The following is a 20039-nucleotide window of genomic DNA, read 5'->3' as shown; positions in this document are numbered from 1 at the left end:
CTCGCCCTTGGAGGCTCAGCCAATGCCATTTTCATCTGGTTCAATCCCATCTTTAATACTGAGCACCCACCACCTGCAAGGCACTGTGGGTAACTTGAATGCAGACCAAGCTCCACCTCCTTGGATACTGTGAGTCTCTGTAAATCTGTGTTTCATCCAGAACCAGGTGACAACTGCTGCCTTCATAGTCAATGGATATAAAGTGAAACCAGCACAGAAAACGTCTCCCTTGCAACTGAGTTGAAGGAAACCAGTTTCTCCCTAAATGACGTCTCTTTCCTAAAATCATCCTAGCTGTTTTGTTCCCCAAAGAGGGAAATCATTTTTATGACACTTCAATTGCTAGTACAAAGTGAAAACTAAAGCTCTATCTTGCTCACGCTGAATAGTTCCCCTAAAAAAAGTTCTTAGAAAGGACTATCACTACCAGCTACATTTTGAAGATATCATGTGCATGTCTTAAATTTAAAAGGGAAAACCATGCACACAGGTAACTGTGTGCACGCCCGGCCTATACATGAAGTCACTTTTGGGGCAGACGCGTGGGTTCCTACGTGGGGTATTACCTACGTCCCCTCCCTCTCGTGGCCAGGGCACCACACACTAGGTCTCCATCGAGCCTCCCAAATCACTAACCTCGGTATCACATTCCATCCTTGTATGCCTCAGTTTCTCCCATTTGCAAAATGAAAGAAAATAATATCCTCCCTCTAAAAACCTTCAAGGGAGGATAATGGAGATTAATTACAGAGCCTCCGCAAAGAAATCTGCGATCTTGTGGGAAGAACTGTATAAATAGAAGGAGGTAATTACTGCTATTCAAACAGAAGAGCAAAAATAAAACAAATCTATTAACATTTATGAAATTAAATCACAGGCAATTTATTTTTAGTAGTACCAAATAAATTGATGGGTCAGCAAATCAAATTAACAATAAAAGCTTGAGTAATTTCCTCTTTTATCTAAGTCTCGTAACTACAACATGAATGACGCTCTTTATTCCCAGGCAAACAAAGAGTCAGTACCTTTGATCCTATTCTTCACTGCAGGGTCACAGTAAGATGTCAGCTATTCAATGGATTTATTCATTTAATTTTGTCTGAAATCACTGTTGTTGTTTTTTTTTTAAATACAGAATGTGGAAATAAGACAGAATTCCAGACACTACTTTTTTTATTTTTGCTTCAGAGGCTCACATTTAAGCATCCTAGGAAGCTCCAATTTTGATGACCCAATAAAGCATGCATTATTATTTAGTAATCATCTATCCCAACAGAAAATTCTTCTAACCTAACCCCTCGGCCTCCCATTCCAAGCACACAGCAGTCCCTTCTTGTCATCTCCTCTCAAAATACAATGAGCCCGAGAAAGCGAACATTTCTGGGCCACGTCCTGAGTGCCGATGGCCACACGGAGCACTTCAGAAGCCTGCCGTTGTTTCAGCCTCGTAAGACAAACAGGAGCTGGACGTCTCCCTTTACAGAGGGCGTTGAGAGACCCACACAGTTTAGTTTTGCCCAAGAGGCAGAGCTTGTTAAGCAGAGGGCTTGGAGGCATCAAAGGAACCAGATCTCTCCAACGAGACACGGCCTGTACTGAAGTCTATGCACTTACTGCCCCCCAACCTGACAAAGGAAGCATAATCAGAGAAACCACAGGTGACAGAAATGTCCACTCTAGGATTTATACTCCCTGAACCGAGCCACTGTCCACTCCCAGGAGGGTCACCTCCACACTGCAGGGGAGTGCTTGGTCACCGCTGGGGCCAGCGCTCAGGGCTGAGAAGTACTCTCTAAATGGCCTGACTCTGCACCCCCCTCCCAGCCCCAGCTGGACATGTGCTGTCACCTCCCGGCACCAGCCCAGAGGGTGACTGGACCAACTGGAGGATGAGAGACCTCAGCGAAGCAATGTGCCTGGATTTAAAGATTTCTTTTGAGTTATTTTGCCCAAGTGGCATTTTAGTAAGTTTTATCAAAAGGAACAAAAAAACTCATTTTTGGTCATGGGCTCCTGCAGGCCTCGCAGGAAGGTGAGCATTACTCTCAGGCAGCTGGACTTAAGTACATCTTAGTCTCCAGGAGTGGGCAGGGTGACGGCAGCTGCGTACCTTGGCATTGAGCGGGCACACAGACAGGGCGCTCCTGAAGAGCTGCTCTTCACTCCGCCACTCGCCGCTGCGCACCAGGCACCTCAGCACGTTGATGAGCAAGATCCCCAGGAGGACAGCAGCCAGGAGCTTCTAGAGAACAGGGAGACTCGGTGAATGGCACAGTGGCCAGCAGACGCCGTCCTGGCTCGCCGTCACGCGCACTCCGGCCCAGTACCTTTTTTTTGGTGTGTTTACTGAGAGCCCGGAATCCGAAGGTCAGCAGCATGCAGTAGCCGGCACTGGGGAGGTAGAGGACTCGCTCCGCCACCACGAAGCCCACACGGAAGAACAGGTTACTCGCGGGCAGAAATGGGATAACGAGCAGTCCCAGGCCCAGCGTCAGGACCCTGCAAAGTGGAAAGTGCTTGTAAGAGCTATTTTCCGTCTGCTCAGGAAAAATGTCCTACCTAGCCTTCAACGGATGAGAAGAGTCTTTCTGTTTTTATGTGGTCAATGGAGAAAGGGAGCAGCTGCAGGAACAGTTATCAGCAGGGAGGATTTAGCTCAGTGGTCTTAGGATAAGACATCACAATCTTACCCAGGCCCTTAGCATCAACCAGAGGACAAAATTCCCAGGACATGCAGCTCACCCCCATAAGGTCAGAACAACTCGAGGGAGGCTGTGCTCGCTCCCCTCCCCCTAACTCCACCTCACCCCCTGCGGGCCCTGGAGCTCAGTGAGTGTTGTTTTCATGGGAAAAAAATCATCTCCTTTCTTAACTTAACAGCAATTGTAATACTCAATGAGTTTAAATTTCACAAAATCTTAAATAAACTGCTGTCACTTTGGGGCACTACATCGCCAGAAACTTCAGTCAACCCAAGAAAAGGTGTGAAACGAAACATCTCTGGAGCTAAGTGATGATTTCCAATGTCCACGTGAAGAAGCACAAGGTCAAATTTGGTGGCTTCTTCCCAGACCCTGTGCTTAGAGTATTGAAAAGAAAAAACTCCTATCCCCAAAGTTTGTTGCCCTTGAGAATTGCGCATCAATTTAAGATGCGGGTGAACTTGAAGCAAGTACTGCAATTAACCACGTTTTTTGTGAACAACAGGTCCCACATACCAGGGCGGCCCCAAGAGGCTGGGGCCACACCCCAGGGCCTAAGTGTGACCTTGCGGATTTGGGTAAATATGCTCTAGGATGTCTGCATCAAAGAAATTGTCTAACGATGCATTTCTCAGAATATGTCCCATCGCTAAGGGCTGTGTGACAATTTTGAAAAATTGCTTGTCTCATTCTACGAACACCGTGCTTTAGTGCTTAAGGAAATCATCTTAGTTTTCCTTCTCATGAAACATTTCTTTTTCCAAGTTATTTCCTTTCAAGCTGCTTTTTTCTTTATTTGGGGTAAGAAAGACTCTTTTTAGGACAGCAGTTTAATTTGTACCCAACAAAGACAAAAGGAATCACTGTAGCAGTCACCAGCGTTTTTGAAGAACAGTGAAGTGATGGGCATGACACACATCAATCACACCCTCTGCCCTGGCCATAAATTACTCTTTGCCACCGATAGCAGAAAGGATCTTAAAAGGTTACTTCCACAACCCTCCTGCATCACATTCACTCCCCACTAGTTGAAGCCAGCCACTGACTAAATGCGCATTTGAAAGAAATGTCCATAGACCTTCTAGCTACAGAATCACTGCCAAGATCAGTGCTGCACTTATTAGCAAAATGCTCTGGCTCAACCGGAGTAGAAGGTTCTGGGCTGCCTCTTACCTTCTCTTGTGGCTGTCTTCTGAGCATAGAGCTTGGCATGTCAGGCCAATCAGGCAGAACCAGAGAGCCACTAGTGCCATGACCCGCCAGTCACCGACAGATTTAATGAGGGGGATACAGCCCATCGACCAATCAAAACACAGCCACCAGGGGCACAGCAGCAGCCAGGCATTCAACGAGTAGTAGTAATTATAGTTTATGGCCTGTCAGTCAAGAGGAAAACAAACACTTATTTGACACTAAATTTAAAAGAATACATCTGCATATATCCTAACTCCATGGTGGAGGCATTCACATGCTTCTGTTCAAGGGAGCAAGTGCGGACAGTGAAATGAGGCCACCTTTTACATGGATAGGGGGCCACAGTTTCCAATGCCTTAAATATATTTAGATTTTAATGCATGAAAATACAGCAAAGGCACCAGGTTCTCTATGCATTTGTTGTATTTTTGATTAAACGCTGTCCTGTTTAGCTGGGGACTTCCAAAGTCTGTGACCTACCCCTGAGACCCAGAAGTGACCTCTGTGCCTGACAATATCAGCAAATGTCATTCTTTGGAATGTTTCTAGGAAATGCACAGCTCAGAACCTGTGGCTTGGACCTCTTGCCTTTGAAGAAGCCAGCCCGCGCCACAAAGGTCCTGACACACAGCCTTCCTGTACCATGGGCACGGTTATGTTTAAGCCCACCGTGCCAATTTCTCTTACAATAAAAGTCATGGCATTCGGGGACTCCTTGAGGAGGATGGCAAGAAACCTGATCTAGAAGGCTCCATCCCGCTTTAATTTTGATTTGGAAAGCAAATACAAGGCCGTTACCCCATCGCCCCTTCCCTGCCACCCCAAAGAAAACCTGGTTTTGTTCTATTCTAGCCTGCATGAGAGCAAACGAGGAGGGAAGGGTGCCATTGCTTGGGATTCTGTGCTGGAGGAGGAGTGAGGAGGTGGACTTGGGGACTGACCCATGGCAGGCCGGCTCAGCACTCACCCGGACCAACATGCTGTCGGCAAAGGAGGCAGGGTTGTCCACCTCGGTGAAGGCGGGCGGCCCGGTGCCCATGACCTTCCAGCGCACATAGAGCACCCCTGCTCCCCCCACGGCCAAGAGGGTCATTCTGAAGAGGAGGCCCCCGTTTCTGAATCCACCGATGTTCTGAAACGACACCCCAGAACCCCAATGTCTCAGGCTTCCATATGAAGGTGCGGCCCGGCCCAAGGACAGATGTGCCGGCGTTCTGTCCTGGGACTCTGGCGCCGCGCTTTGAAGGGTGGGCTCTTCTGGACTCCAAAATCACAAAAACTACTTCAAAATGGCATTTTCAAACAGCTGGTACCCGACATTTTCCACACCTGGGCTGGAGAGCGCGCACTCACCTCTAGAGACGCACCCTTATGGAGCAGCCGCTGGGCCATTTCCAAGATGTTCACTTTGGCAATCACCAGGATGTCAAAGATGGCGTTCAGGCCCTATGGAGAAAAGCAAGGCAAGCGATGACGGCCGAGCCTAACGGACTGGGCGGCAATTATATATCATGATTTTATGACTGACTTGAGACCAGGAATGTATAGATGAGATAATCAGAGGAGACCCTTACAGTGGTTAAAAGAAAAAAAAAAAAGAAAGAGAAAAAGAAACCCACACACACCCTATGTTTCACATAGTCAGCTCCCAGTAATATATTTAATGCTCAGTGCATTCCTGCCGGTCACAGCTTTGTATATGACAGCACTAAAAGATTCAAGACAGCCCAAAATTTGGGCTCTCAGAAGTTCCCCAGAGACCCCTGACTTGCTTTGTGGCCTTTGCAATAAAGCAGCCCCTGCTTATAAAACAGAGTTTTTCCTTGTGCAGTGACTATGCATAAGAAGGAAAAAAGCAGTCACAGACCTGAAAAACGCAGCCACCTACGGAGTCGCACCTCTTACATTGACAGATTTCAGCAAGTGGAGCAGAAGCGGGGGCAGAGAATTTACAGGAAGTCCTCACTCAGTCATGCAAAGGTCCCTAGAAACTGTGACTTTAATGAAATGACTAAAAAATCACCATATTTCTAAATAAAGACTCCAAGCACTTAAAATCAATAACTGTCTTCATTTGCTCCCTCATTTTCCCACAGGATTATTCTAATTCAGTGTCACGAGAGGCCAAAACCTGTCCTGGCAGCCCAGGGTCACGGCGGGCCCTCACCTGGACAGGACACCCGTGCACGCCCACATTCCCTGTGACCTGGACCTGACACCTCAGGTTCTCATCTCTGGGACGTGGGGGGAAGCTGAAGACCCCAAGCCACAGAGACACAGGGGGGTGGCCAGCTCCACACAGACAGTGGCCTGGGCTGGGAATGCCTTTCTTTTTCTCATCAAACGTCATCACGGCACGACGCGGAGTGAAAGGATGTTATTCCACATGTGGAGACGTCAGTCTCAGATTCCGCCTCCCAGCTGTCCCCGGGCTTTCTGCGCTTGCTGGGCACACAGCTGTGATGGAGATGACAGGACGACGAGGGTGACCCTGAGGATGGCAAAGTGTCTCCAGCCGGGTCCCCACAGGGAGGACAGACCTCTCTATCAATGGGAAGCGCTGCCCACAACGGTTAGGACAGCAATAAGATGTCTAAGCCTCTAGATTTGGGGGGTCTGATGCTGCAGCTCCCCCCATGCTGAGAGCCTCTAGTCGTGACTGACGTTTCTCTCCAGCAGGTGAGGCTGCGTCTGCAGAAGCAGGTTTTATGCCTCGAGTTCCAGGCTGAAGCTAGATGATGCTTGGGTCCTACTGTCCACCCTGCAATGGGCTCTATAAATGCTGCTGCTGCACCAGGTGACGTCAACTGGCAGAACTCCCTGCCCCATCGGAACAAAGTGACTGACCATATACACAGATGTGTGTATGTTCACATGTGTGCAGACATGTGCATCTACATAAGCCACCCCTCCACAACTTGGATCTTCTTAATATGGGGCTTTGTGGCTGAGAAGATCATAAATCATCAGCAGCCGGTGGTAATTTGCAGTTTTCAGAGCAGAGATGACATCTCTACTTAACCCTCTCCCAGAGATGCTGGGAGCCATTAATTATCCCAAACACGGGCCAGTGCTGGGTTAATCATTTCAAAGAATCCTGATTTTACTCACCCAAGCGATACCTGATTTTAGTGGGTCACAGAAGACCATTTCTGCCTGGGTGTGAATCATTTTCTCAAAGACAGAAGCTTCCCGCTGGAATGCTGCTGTCTGTTTACGCTTTGTTTTTCTGCCCTGTGCTACAGGACCATCCCAAGGGCTGATGGGAACACGTCACAAGGACTGAGTCAAATACGACTCTGACTCTGCCTCCTCCTTTCCATTTAAATGCAGCATCAAAATGCTGACAGTCTAGTCAGATTTCTGACATCAGCTAAATTTCACGATGTATTTTTTTTCACATAAATTCAACCTAATTCTTTAGTGCTTTTCAAATGTTAATGAGGTTACCTTGGGAGCATGTTAAATGGAGGTTCTGATTCAGCAGCCCGTGTAGGAGAAGTGGGGTATCTGTGATCCTAGGTTTCTTTTTTTTTATCTTTTTTTTTTTTTTTAAGATTTATTTATTTATACAAGCACTGGGTACAGTCAGAAGCGCGGGAGGGTGAGAGAATTCACCAGAGCCACAGTGGGGAACAGAACAGTCAGACCGATGAAATACACTGCTGAGGGGAGCAGCGAGCGCAGCAGGAGAGGTCTGCACACCATGTGGGACCCTCGCCAGTGGCCAGGGATCGAACCGGCACTGCAGAGGTTGCGGGCAGCTTTGCAGCCCAGTGCTCAACCGTTGCGCCACCGGGGAGGCCCTGTGATCCTAGGTTTCCAATACATAACCCACTGGTCCTCAAACAACACTCGGGAAAAGCAAGGGTTCAGCACAGAGCACCTCCATGGGATCATCCTGCCCCCAGGGAGCCATCCCAGGATGTCACCATGGAGGGGGTTTACTGGCATCTAGGGGTACAGGCAGGGATGCTGCTATGCAGACAGTCCCCATATGCAAGAATGATCCAGTCCAAAGTGTCAATAACGCCCAAGTTAGGAAACACTGGCTTAGAGCACACTTTAAAAGATAACTCTTGAAATTCAAGTACCTGGCCACAGTCATACTCTGCGAGCTAATCTTCATCTCACAGATAAAACTCAACAGAACATGGATCTTTCCCTGCCCTGTGCCAAACTCCAAACAGCTCTGATGACACCTATTCTCCCCCGACCCCATTCCTAGCAGGGCCATTCACAGCCACATTTTTGCTGTTTCTTCCCTCTACTTCTATCCCAGATTTCTAGAATTCCCTCTAGTAATGGAATGGAGTAAAAGCGGACTTCAACGCCTGTCCCTTCCTGGGGCTTCAATTCAGATCAGAGCTGGAGGGGTGGACGCCTGGACTCCCTCAGGCAATCTCACCGGAGACCAAGGGTAATGTGACACACGGCCAGCCCTGTTTAGTCAGGACTAGAACAAGGAGGCGTCAGCCCGTGGCTGTATTTAGGACTGGTGAATTTGATGGCACCCCCCAAATCTCAAACTACTCTTTCCTCTTTTCTACAGGACCTCTCCAAGAAAGCCAGTTATTGCTCTTTAAGAACTTCTAAACTCCATTTCCACCAGTTGCTGATAAAAGCCAATGAGAAGTCCACTCCCACCTGAAATGCCAGGTCTAACACAGCACAAGCCCAGGAAGGTCTACACCTGCAAGATGGCACTAGGTCCCAGGCGTCGGGAGGTCCCTGAAGCAGGGCTACTGAGACGTCTGCCCAGGAGGGAAAGGTACACAGGGAGGGGAGCCCCTTGAGCCTCGGGCCTTACCAGCACGGTGATCCCTTGCTCTTTGCACAGCATGGCCACGGCGCCCAGGAGGATACTCAGCAGCACCCAGAACGTGGAGTGTCTTCCCTCCTTGTTACCTGTCATTGGAGAAAGGAGACACACGAGTCATCCAACCCAGTTCAGTCTTGTTAGCCAGGCACGCACCATAAATAGCCACAATTTCAACCCAGTCTGGTCTTCTGACGGCTTCTCTGCGGGTGACACCCTCTAAATAGAGAGGGTCCTCCCAGGCTCTCTCCAGTGGTACCCCAGCAGGAGGCCTGGGGCCTTTCTTTGACAGGATAGTGATGATGTCCTGGCCATGCGAACAGAGGGTAAGATGCTGGGGCAGAGGTGAGAGTGTGGGGTAAGAAGCGCAGTTGGGGTTGAGCCCTGGTGACAAAAGGTAGTCCCTTCCGCGGACAGCGTGTGTGCTCTACACTGTCTGGTGGGGAGGGAAGTGCAATCTGGGGGCCAAAGTTGAAGGCTTGGGGGGATAGAGAACAGTCAATTCTGAACAGTTCTGAGAAGAACCACTTGGGCAGGGGAGGGAAGAAGCCTTACTCCTCGATTAAACTCTCATACCTTTAAAATTTTCTTGACTATGTGCATGTATTAAAAATACCAAATATCAAGCATTTTAAAAAATCACTTGGTTTGGTGCTGGCGTCACAGAGAGCGTTCAGTGCACGTTTGTGCCTGTGAATCGGCCAAACTGCCCCAGGACCCAGGGAGATGGGCTTTCCATGGGGCTGTGATGTAGCACTGGTGCTGGCTGATCGGTCACCTTGTCACAAAAACATGCAAGCTCATTATGCAGTGAGAGGAGGCACCGGGGTTCTCATGAGCTGCTGGATTAGGAAGCCAACAATTATGTGTTTGGAGAGAGAGCGGGAGGCAGGGGAAGGGATTGTGAGGAGTAATTACATGTATTTGGTGTATGTGTGTGCACACGTGATGCTAATGTGTTTTTCTATGTGCGTGCACTTATGTTTGTGTATGTATACACAAGTATGTGTATGAGTGTGCACACGTGTATGTGCCCTTGTATATGGATGTATGCACACACACATATGCATGCAAATGTCTTTGTGAATGTGCAAGGCACACATGCCTGCATACATGTACACACACATGCATGTTATAAACACGAACACAAGAGCAAAATGTACGTGTGTGCATTGTGTTTACACACATAAATATGTGTGTATGTATATGCATGTGTGTCCATGTGTGTGAGATGAAAATTCTGAAAGAAGTGATACTAAAAACATCTTGTGACTACTTAACCACTAGCCAGCAAAGCCCAGGTCAGAAGCCTTGAAAAGTGCCAGGCTCTGAGCAGCCAGGGGAGTCTGAGGGGCTCCAAACTGAGAGCAGGACTCACCACCTGTGCCCACCCTGCACGGCTAACCTCACAGCAACATCTTCTGACCTTTCTGGCTCTTCTCGGGAATCCCTGGGTATCAAGTGGCCACGTTTAAGGTACAAAGAGGCAGGATGGAGGTAATACAAGGAAGTCTTATTTGCCAGTGCAGTTGAGACAACTTAATGCTTTTCACTAGGCCGACTGAGCAGTGGTAAGCCTTGTGGATTTGGAACCACTGTCTCCTTAGACACAACCTACACGCTTGCTCAAAGCCTTTCAAAGCCTCGCTGGCGCCAGCAGGATGAAGGTTCCCTCTGGGGTAGCATTTAAGGCCTCCCTGGGCTGCCCCACTGCTCCCTCCCCCATCTCTATCCCAGGCCCACTCCCTGCTCTTAGGTGAGAACGCCCCTGGCGAATCCCCCCACTTCCAAAGCTTTCGAACCTCTGCCTCCTGGGCAGTGCCTTTTAATGCCCTTGTTTTGTTCCACAGTGAGAGCAGCAAACAGTCCTCCTGCCTGCAGGTCTGACCGCAGAGAGCAGGGTCTGCCCCCCTCCCCTCAGAGGCCTTACTGGACCCCCTAAGTTGTTGGCGGCAGCACCCCAAACAGCCTGTGTCGCAATCTGCCGCAACACTTCACACAGATCAGAACCAACATTAGAGTTTCTGAATTTCCCCAAGGGACGTTTCTCTACCTTGCACTAAAACCTGGGCGGTTGACCCTTTGCTGTGGGGTCATAGAAAGCTTGCTAGCACCCCGACTGTAGTGACAGGAAGGCACAGAGCAGGATCTCTATGATTCAAGCAGACGGGTGAAGGAGAGGAGTCCTGGAGCCCTCGGGGGCTTTTTCAGGCTTTTATTGAGTTTACCAGGTACATGGCAGGCAGGGGTGCGGGAATCTGGAAGACCTCCTAGCCCCTAGTGAATCTTCACTCTTTCTGGGCTCTCTGGTGTTCTCTTGTGGCCTCTGCTTCTATGCTGGTTCTCTTCCAGTCTCTCGCTTGCTATTCTGGTGCTTCCATTTTCTCTGGCGTCCCCGTGACGCCCCCTTAGGAGCCCAGTCTCTCAGTCCAGGTGTATCCCACCCATGTATGCCCACACCCTACTCCAGGTGCCCGCCATCAGGCATGCATTCAGGACCGCAGGATCCATCATCAATCCTAATGGCGGGCGGGTGGAAAAGCCTGACAATCATTTACCCTACACTGAGCTTCTACCTATTTGAGGCCACAGCAATCTGGTTGTCAACGATGACAACTGAAAATGTCCCAGACTTTGCCAGATGTCCCTGGAGTGGGTGGGGAGAAGGGGAGAAGAAATCACCCCCATCGAGACCACTGCCCTCGACCAGAGCCACCCCTGGACACGGAGCTGCACCTGGCCCCATCAGACGTAGGCCCAGGCCCCACCAGCCTGCGGATTCAGCAGCTCCAGGGTGGAGCCCAACAGGCCGTCCGACAGGCTTCCAGGTGGTTCTGTGCTCCCACAAGCCCAGAAGCATCCCCGACTGGAAGCCTGCTCATGGCTGCCCCGTGCACCAGCATGGCTGAAGCATGAATGTGAGGCCGGGGTGCGGCCTGCAGGCTGTGGCAGGGCAGCACACGTCGGCTGGTTGACAAGGTGCTATTCTCTGTGGCCCAAGGCCGAGGCACAGAGGCACAGGGCAGCCATGCCCCAGTGCTCCTCAGAACCATGTAGACGGTCTCCCTGGCAGCCGTGGGGAAGCCAGAATCCATTTCCAGCTGCTTCCAGGCCGGACACAAGGCCTTGACCTCAGCAACATTAGCTGCGTATTATTAACTTCCCAAGAGCCCGTTCTGGCCTTAAACTTTGTGTTGTTAGAATATTCTTTCCTAGGGTGAGCCCTGCCTGCCCCCCTAAACTTCTGGTGTGAACTGCCTCGGAGTAACGTCTGTCCAATGCTTCAGGCAGTGTGGTGTCTGAAAGTCAAGTTCTCTTCCTGAAAACCATCAAATCTTAGCATATTTAATCCTATCATGCAAACAAAGGGCAACGTCACTTGTACAAACTAATTATCTTTTATGTAGGTAACACCAAAAGATTACAATGACAGCCAGAACTGCAAAACCCTGTGAAATTAAACATGTTTGAGTGTTTGCATATTCACTGGGATTTATTATTTTCTTCAGGCATTTGCTAGCAACCACTGGCAAGCAAGTGTTCGCAGATACCAAAGCGTATTAAAAATGATGCCCAATAGGCCTCCCCTGGTGGCGCAGCGGTTGAGTGCTGGGCTGTGAAGTTGCCCGCAGCCTCTGCAGCACCCGTTCGATCCCTGGCCGCCGGCGAGGGTCCCACTTGGCGTGACAGACCTCTCCAGCCTCACCCGCTGCTCCCCTCAGCAGTGTATTTCGTCAGTCTGCCTGTTCTGTTCCCCGCTCTGTCTCTGGTGAATCCTCTCACTCTCCCGTGCTTCTGACTGTACCCAGTGCTTGTATAAATAAATAAATAAATCTTAAAAAAAAAAAAAAAATAAAAACGATGGCCAAAAAAACCCCTAAGCTAACCAGTGGGCATGGGTTAGGGTATGGGTTTGAGAAAGGTTCACAAGTTTTATTAGCAGCAGAGCACAGGTCCAGTGGTGGACAGCAGTGACCACAGTTCACAAGGCCCAGGGCATAGGGGAGCCCACACCACCTGCCACGGGCAGAGACGGAAGGCAGACAACACCCTGTAGGCTGTCCCTTCCACCTCGGTATGTGGCTCATTAGCCCTTCTGCCCAGAACACCCTCCCTGCGCCTGTGTCCAAGCACCTTCAGGATTTTCTATATTAGCAGTTTACATGTAAACAGAGGTTTTAAATTACAAATGAACCCATGTGTTCCTCTGGGGTCTCCCTCCAGGCCTGCTCCCGGCCTGGCAGAAGGAGATGGCCCCAGCCTCAACCCCCTGAGCATTCGGTTCAGGAGTTCATAGAGCCCCCCAGACCTTGGCCTCCATTGCCTGCATTCAATTTCTTAAAGCTTCTTCCACTCCCACAGCTCGTGTTCAGAGCTCTTAATGAAATATACTACGATTTTCCAAAACAATGTCTCTGTTCTTAACATTAAAAGCTGCTTCCTTGATCATGTTACATTTCTTCCTAGAAAAACTGAATTAGCTTGTATTTTATTTTACTACAACACAGACTTATCCCTCCCCCCATGGACCAGTGGCTTTTGATAGGAAAAAAAAATCCTAGATTTTTCCATTAAAGCACCTGAAGGACTGTAGTTAAAAGTTCAAAGTAAAATTACTACAGGGCTACTTAAGTGACTTAGTATCTGGCTAAGTCAGAGATTAAATTGAATACAGAAAAATAACATGTAGAAAACTCAGCTTTCAGATTTACTGATCGCCTTCTTCCTCCCTTATCCCGTAAGTTCACTTCTCAAACCCCAAATTTCTGTAAGGGACCTTCCTCCATCTCTCAAATCTTACAGCATGATTCTTTTGGAAGAGCCCTACTCTTTACCTTTCTCTGTGCTCCTGGTTTTATTGAAACATGTCTAAGTGAAAACACAGGAAAGGCGCAGACGCTGTTTCTTTGCTGAAGAAGTCTCCTCAGTTTCAGTGACTATTAACACTGTGTCACTTCTCAACAGTGGTGATTTCAAACAGATGAACGCAGATACAAAAATTCTCAGCAAAATACTAACAAACCGAATTGAACAAAACATTAAAAGGATCACACACCACAAACAAGGGGTATTTATTCCAGGGATGCAAGGGCGGTTCGACATTTGCAAATCAATTAATGTGGTATACTATATTAACAAAGAGGAGAACAGGAACCATATGGTGATATCAATAGATGCAGTGAAAGCATCTGACATGATTCAACACCCACTAATGATACAAACTCTTAATAAAACGGGGCTAGAAGCAACATACCTCAATATAATTAGGCTGGTAAAAACAATGAAAGCTTTTCCTTTAAGATCAGAAACAAAACAAGGTGGTCTACTCTCAGAAGCGCTGTTTAATTTTGTATTACAGGTCTTAAAGCAATTAGACAAGAAGAAGAAATAAAAGGAATCCAGACTGGTAAAGAAGAAGTGAAGCTGCCATTATTTACAGATAACACAGCAGTATATGTTCATACATATGGAAACACACACACACACACACACACACACAACTTCCTAAAAGACCCCATTAAAAAACTATTAGAACTACTAGATGAGTATAGTAAAGTGGCAGGATACAAAATCTTTTGCATCCTATATGGAAACAAGTGAGAAGGAAAAAGAAATTAAGAAAACTCAAGCACATCAAAAAGAATTAAATACCTTGGAATAAATTGAACAAAGGAGGCGACCGACCTATAGGACAAAAACTACAAGACATTCTTGAGAGATACAGAACAAGATACAAGGCAATGGAAATACAGTCCATGCTCATTAATGGGGATAATTAATGTGCTCAAAGTATCCATCCTACAAAAACATTATACAGATTCAACATAATTCTTATCACATTTTCAGGAAGTGAGTTTGCTTATTTAAATCCAAGTCTCCCTTCCCCAGCGCTGAGCAGGTTAGACTTTTGAGAAGATCTCAGCAGCCAACAAACCAAGCATGCACACATTTCAGTTTTTCCAGAATCCAAACCACAAACCTTAATTTATTAATATTTTAAAACTACCCTGTGTCCATGTTACAAAGGTGTGATATGTGAGTGCCTGATACACCAGCTCACAGAGCACTGGTCAAGAAAGGCCTTATAGAAACTAAGTCATCAAACCAAAATGGTCCTGAATTTGGGGACACTCAGCCTAGTAGACTCTGGGTATAAACAGGCTTCTGCTCCTGAACAGTTCTATCCTTGGAATTGCCCAAATTAAGATTTTCTTTGAGTCTTGATTTGTCAGGGTGACTAATGCTAACAATTGTCAATACACAGCATTATCTAGATAAATATGGACTTCTGTGACTATGTTCTTATTTAGTAAGTAATGCAAGCCCTTCTTTTATTTCCAAGTCTAAGCATTTTAATAAGACAATGAAAACAGCAATGGCAATGAGTTGCTGCACAATAAATAGTTTCAGTATTTCCATGTCTACTAGCATAAGTCCTATTCTCAGATGATATTTCTTATGCAATTATGACATGTAACTTAATAGCAAAAGTTAATGATTTGCTTATTAACGTGAAGTCAGGTCTTTTCACTTGACTTTAGAGTTTGAACCTCCTCACAATGTACTAATCTCCATCACATAAGACTCAAAAAGGAAAACTTAAAAACAATTATGTATGGAATGTACAAAGGGCATAAGAAATATGATTATTTTGGGCCTCCCCGGTGGCGCAGCGGTTGAGCGCTGGGTTGCGAAGCTGCCCGCGGCCTCTGTGGCGCCGGTTCGATCCCTTGCTGCTCCCCGGCCGCCGGCGAGGGTCCCACATGGCGCGCAGACCTCTCCTGCCGCCCGCTGCTCCCCTCAGCAGTGTACTTCAGTCCTTCTGCCTGCTCTGCTCCCCACTCTGGCTCTGGTGAATTCTCTCACCCTCCCACACTTCTGACTGTACCCAGTGCATGTATAAACAAAACAAACAAACAAACCAGCAAAACAAATAAATAAAGCATGCCTCTATAAAAAAAAAAAAAAAAATAAAAAAAAAAATAAAAAAAAGAAATATGATTATTTTAAATTTAGGAGGAATAACTAAAATTGGTAAAACTAAATCCTGAGGTTGATGTCACCTCCAGTGCAGTTGCATTCATGAATATTTTTATTCCAGGAACTCTTCCCCAATTAGGGAATGCCAATGGGTCCACAGCACTATGCAAACATCTGAGGACCAGCACCCAGAGTCCTCTGTGCCATCGACATCTGGTCTGTTAACTTTGAAGCACCAGTGACCCAGTGAAAAAACCCACCCTTTCCTGGGGTCATCACCCATCACCAAAGACAAGTGGCTGCACCAGCAAACACCAACAAAGTAGGGCCAAGACTCCGCAGACACCAGCTCAAGAAGGCTTCCCCTGCTCCATTCCATGTCTCCACTACCTCAGATAATTCAACCGCTTAGGTAGATGGAGGCAAAAGCTAATGGAGAGGAGGGAGCTTAGGGGGGAAAAAAAGCCCCCAAATACACTCACAGAAAGACACTTGTCAGGGCTGACACCCATAAGTGCCAACAGATGTGATCAGTTTAATGAAGCATGTGCCTGGGCTTGGCACGACTCCGTAGTGGGAAGATCTTGCAGAAAAAGCAACGCATTGTACAAGCGACCCTCTTCATCCCTCCCTGCCTTCAAACTGGCATGGCCTGGCGAGTATGGGAACCAGGCCACGCTGCAGGTGCCCCCACGCTCCCTGCCAGGGAGACACAATGAGCTTCAGACCCGCCTTTCAAAGCTGGAACCAGCCAAGCACAGCGCCACCCGCTGGGGAAGGCAGCGCGGCCCTTCTCAAAGACAGGACCGTTTGGGGAAAGTCAGGCAACGGAGGAACCAAAGAAATGCAAAGGCAGAGAAGAGAACCCGCGTGGACACTTGCAGAACCCAGTGGGGACTGGGTCTAAACACAAGAACCTTATACTATGTGAATCACCCAATCACCCTATTCTTAAAAACCAAAAAACCAAAAAATCAAAACAAAAAAAACCCTAAATAATTCTAAGTGGAAGACAAACATATCTCATCAGCATGATAAAGGAGGAAGAAATGATGTCTCAAATTAAGAGCTACCCTATGAGCTATGAGAAGGACAGCACATGGTCGATAATGCTGAGGCGATTTCAGATCTGGTCTTTATCATAGTTTAGAATGTAAAATGGTTGTCCTAGGGACGTAGCAAGTCCCATCCCCTCCTTGAAAAGAGTCTCTCCTTCCCACTATGAGAATAATTACATTTCTGTTCTCAGTCTGCAATCCTGTGAAACAAGTATTTTAAGATATTTGTTTAGGAGAAAATGATCTGGGCTCTTCTAGCAAGCTGATCATGCAGGGGATTATCTGTTTTCAATCCCAAACACTAGGTTTTGAGAGAGAAATGTTGACAATATGTCTTCCCATGAAAGTAATGTGTTCTGGGCTCTCAGAAATAATAACTGGTTCACTCTCAACATGACTTTTTCTTTCTTGAAGGAAAAATATGCTTTCTTGAAAAAAATGTTCCTTTTTTGGGGGGGAGGGGCCTCCCCAGTGGCGCAGCGGGTTGAGCGCAGCGCTGTGAAGCTGCCCGCAGCCTCTGCAGTGCCAGTTGGATTCCCCCACGGCGCGGCAGACCTCTCCTGTCTCGCCCGCTGCTCCCCTCAGCAGTGTCTTCAGTCAGTCTGCCTGTTCTGCTCCCCGCTCTGTCTCTGGTGAATCCTCTCACCCTCCTGCGCCTCTGACCTGTACCCCAGTTCTTGTATAAATAAAAATAATTCTTTAAAAAAAAAAGTTTCTTTTTTTTGAGAGGAAAAAAAGTTGCAAAAGTTCTTACTTGGAAATATTTTTTTAATCCAAAAAAAAATTAAAAGGCAGATTTTATGTGAGATTTTTTTTTTCCACTTTCTGAAAATGTCAAGATTCTAGAGGTTAGCACAAAATTGCCTGTTAATAAACTCAGAAAGTTTTAAAACTGTACAGAGCTTTAGAAGACAGATCTCTTATCTGCAGAGGGTAAGGAGGTTGCCAAAAAGAAATGTATCCTCTGAAGAGCTTTTAAACTAGTTGAAACATTAAGTTCAGCTTATGTGATGTTTTCTTCCTTTACAAAAAAAGTATCAATTCTGTTTCTAGGTAGAAATCTTTCTAGAATTTCAAGATTATGTGTAACTAATGCTAAATCTTTATTTGAAAGTGTTCAGACCCAAAAACAAAAATGGAAACACCAGCTCACTTTAAATATTGTTGTAACAATAAACAGCATTAGTATGTGTAAGCAAAGCAACATAAAAAGAGGAACAGCAACTCTAGAGCAAGGAATGCTGGTTTGGGGTCCAGCATTTCCAAACAAGTGAATAACCCGAACCACCCAGACAAGGAATCAGCATCTCCATGACAACAACTGTGCTAATTCCTCAGCTTCTGGTCCAGTCACACTGACTAAAGGGGCCAACAAAAATGATTCACTGCTAAGACATCTCAAAGCCGAAATGAAAAGTATCAACGCCTGAATCTAGTCTCAAGGGCCTTTTGGTTGGACTGAAGGAAATCTAATGGGGCAGATGAAAGAAATGAGCAGTAAGCAGTATGAAACAGAAGCGCCACATGGCTGGCCCAAAGGAAGGAAATCGCTGTCTCGAAAAGGTCCCTGCACCCAAATCCTCACTGCAGCTTCACTCAGCTCTGCCCAAGACGGGGATGCAGCCGAAGTGTCCACCAGGAGATGGACTCTGGGATACATTTACAAGGAGCATCCTGAAGCCACAAGAAGGAAGGAAATTGAGCCATTTGTGACAAACTGGATGGGCCTGGAGGGCGTGACGCTAAATGAAATAAGTCAGAGAAAGGCATACACTGTGTGATCTCACTATATATGGAATGCAGAAACCAGGTTCAGGCGGATGATCTGGAGGTGATGACACTAAGTGAAATAAATCAGGGAGTGAAGACTGGATGGCTTCACTCATTTGAGGAATATAAACAACCAGAGAAAACAGGCTGGCAAAACAAGAGGAATCCTTACACTCTGTGAATTATCTACCAGTTTCCAGAGGGGAGGGGCAGAAGGAGGGGGTAGGGCGGGAAGAGGCTGGGCCCTGGAGCTCTGGGGAGGGCAGGTGAAGCATGTGCACATAGGGGGTGAAGCTGTACTCCCCAAATTAGTTATACAAATGAGTGGCAAATCAATAAAATGTGAGAGCAAAAAAGCCAGTCACAGATACAACCGAATGTCTTTTGCAGAAGTGGGGGATGGAGGGTGATAAAGTGGATGTGGGGGATCATAAAGTGAAAACTTCCAGTTACAATCAGTCCCGGGGATGTCGGGCACAGCCGGCGACTGCAGCGACGACACTGCACCGAATATGTGCAAGGTGTTGGGATGTGAGGTCCCCATCACCATGGAGAGCTGTGTGATCATGAGCTGGTGGACGCGGGCCAGACCCGTGACTGTCTCACAATACAGACAGAGCAAATCATCACGGTGCCCCCCTAAAATGCTGTATGTCGACTACATCTCTACTAAATAATCAACTACAGGTTCCACGGCAAAGCAGAAACTAATGATCGGCACAAAGGTCCCAGTCATCGGCTCTGTAGAGGCACAGCATGGGGAGAAGGGGGTACAGCAAGCGCCATTGCGGGGGGCACAGGGCGAGTGACAATCAGAACAGGCCACTCCTTGACATTCTGAGTAACAGCAGCTGTATTTCAATCAAAATATACCGGACGGCCATCCTGCAAGGGCAGGAGTGGATACGTTGCAGCTTGTATGTCCCCGGCAGTGGACACAGGACAGCACAAAGGGCGCCCTTCGTGTCTGATTAATTACTAGTGAAAGAATGAAAGACCTGAATGGAGAAGCCTTGATGCTGCTTTAGAGCAGACTCAGAAATGGGTCTTACCACGAATGATGGGTGCAGATGGGGGTCTCGCTGCTGCTGCTGGGGATGGCTCAATTCGTCTGTGAGCACCTTGCTCCTCTTACCAGGACTCGAAGTCACCAGGTGGGGGGGACGACACTGACAGGAGCTGTAAGGGTTGGCCCAAACAGCTGTGCGTCACCTACAGATAGAGACTAGTCCCTGCCCCAGCATATTTAAAGAGGAAGATGGAAATCTGAAACAAAAGTTGCTGAAAACAGCACCTGTGTCAACAGAGACTAGGAAAGATTCTAAGGGGCTCCATCACAGTCTAAGGGCTTGTGGGGAGGGACAACAAGGAGGGGAGGAGTGGGGCTCACAGGTCCTTGCGGGAGGGGCCAGAGCATGGACTTAGGTGTGCGGGGTCTTCTCCCAAGACAGCTGGTGACAGTGGGTGTAGGTCCCTCCAAGAGTCCAGGTTGTTTGCTCTGGGCCTCTGGTGCCA

General features: G+C 47.5%; 1 protein-coding gene across 4 annotated transcripts in view; it reads right to left on the bottom strand.

Annotated features, from left to right (window-relative positions):
* Positions 1-20039, bottom strand: part of TMTC4 (transmembrane O-mannosyltransferase targeting cadherins 4) — a 57743-nt gene that overhangs the window by 18199 nt on the left and 19505 nt on the right. For 3 of the 4 annotated variants that reach the window (XM_037528739.2, XM_037528738.2, XM_037528736.2), the window contains exons 6-11: positions 8707-8804; positions 5250-5342; positions 4864-5028; positions 3876-4078; positions 2328-2499; positions 2111-2242 (exon numbers count right to left, since the gene is read on the bottom strand). In XM_037528739.2, coding sequence (XP_037384636.1) covers positions 2111-2242; positions 2328-2499; positions 3876-4078; positions 4864-5028; positions 5250-5342; positions 8707-8804 — 863 coding nt within the window. The remainder of the gene's footprint in view (positions 1-2110; positions 2243-2327; positions 2500-3875; positions 4079-4863; positions 5029-5249; positions 5343-8706; positions 8805-20039) is intronic. The other variant, XM_054701345.1, reaches the window with a different exon arrangement.

The sequence above is a fragment of the Talpa occidentalis genome, unplaced genomic scaffold (genome assembly GCF_014898055.3).
Source record: "Talpa occidentalis isolate TD23 unplaced genomic scaffold, MPIMG_talOcc4v2.1 talOcc4.5, whole genome shotgun sequence".
In the NCBI taxonomy this organism is placed as follows: Eukaryota; Metazoa; Chordata; class Mammalia; order Eulipotyphla; family Talpidae; genus Talpa; species Talpa occidentalis.
Note: the sequence above shows the minus strand (reverse complement) of the source record. Positions and strands in the feature narration are given on the sequence as shown.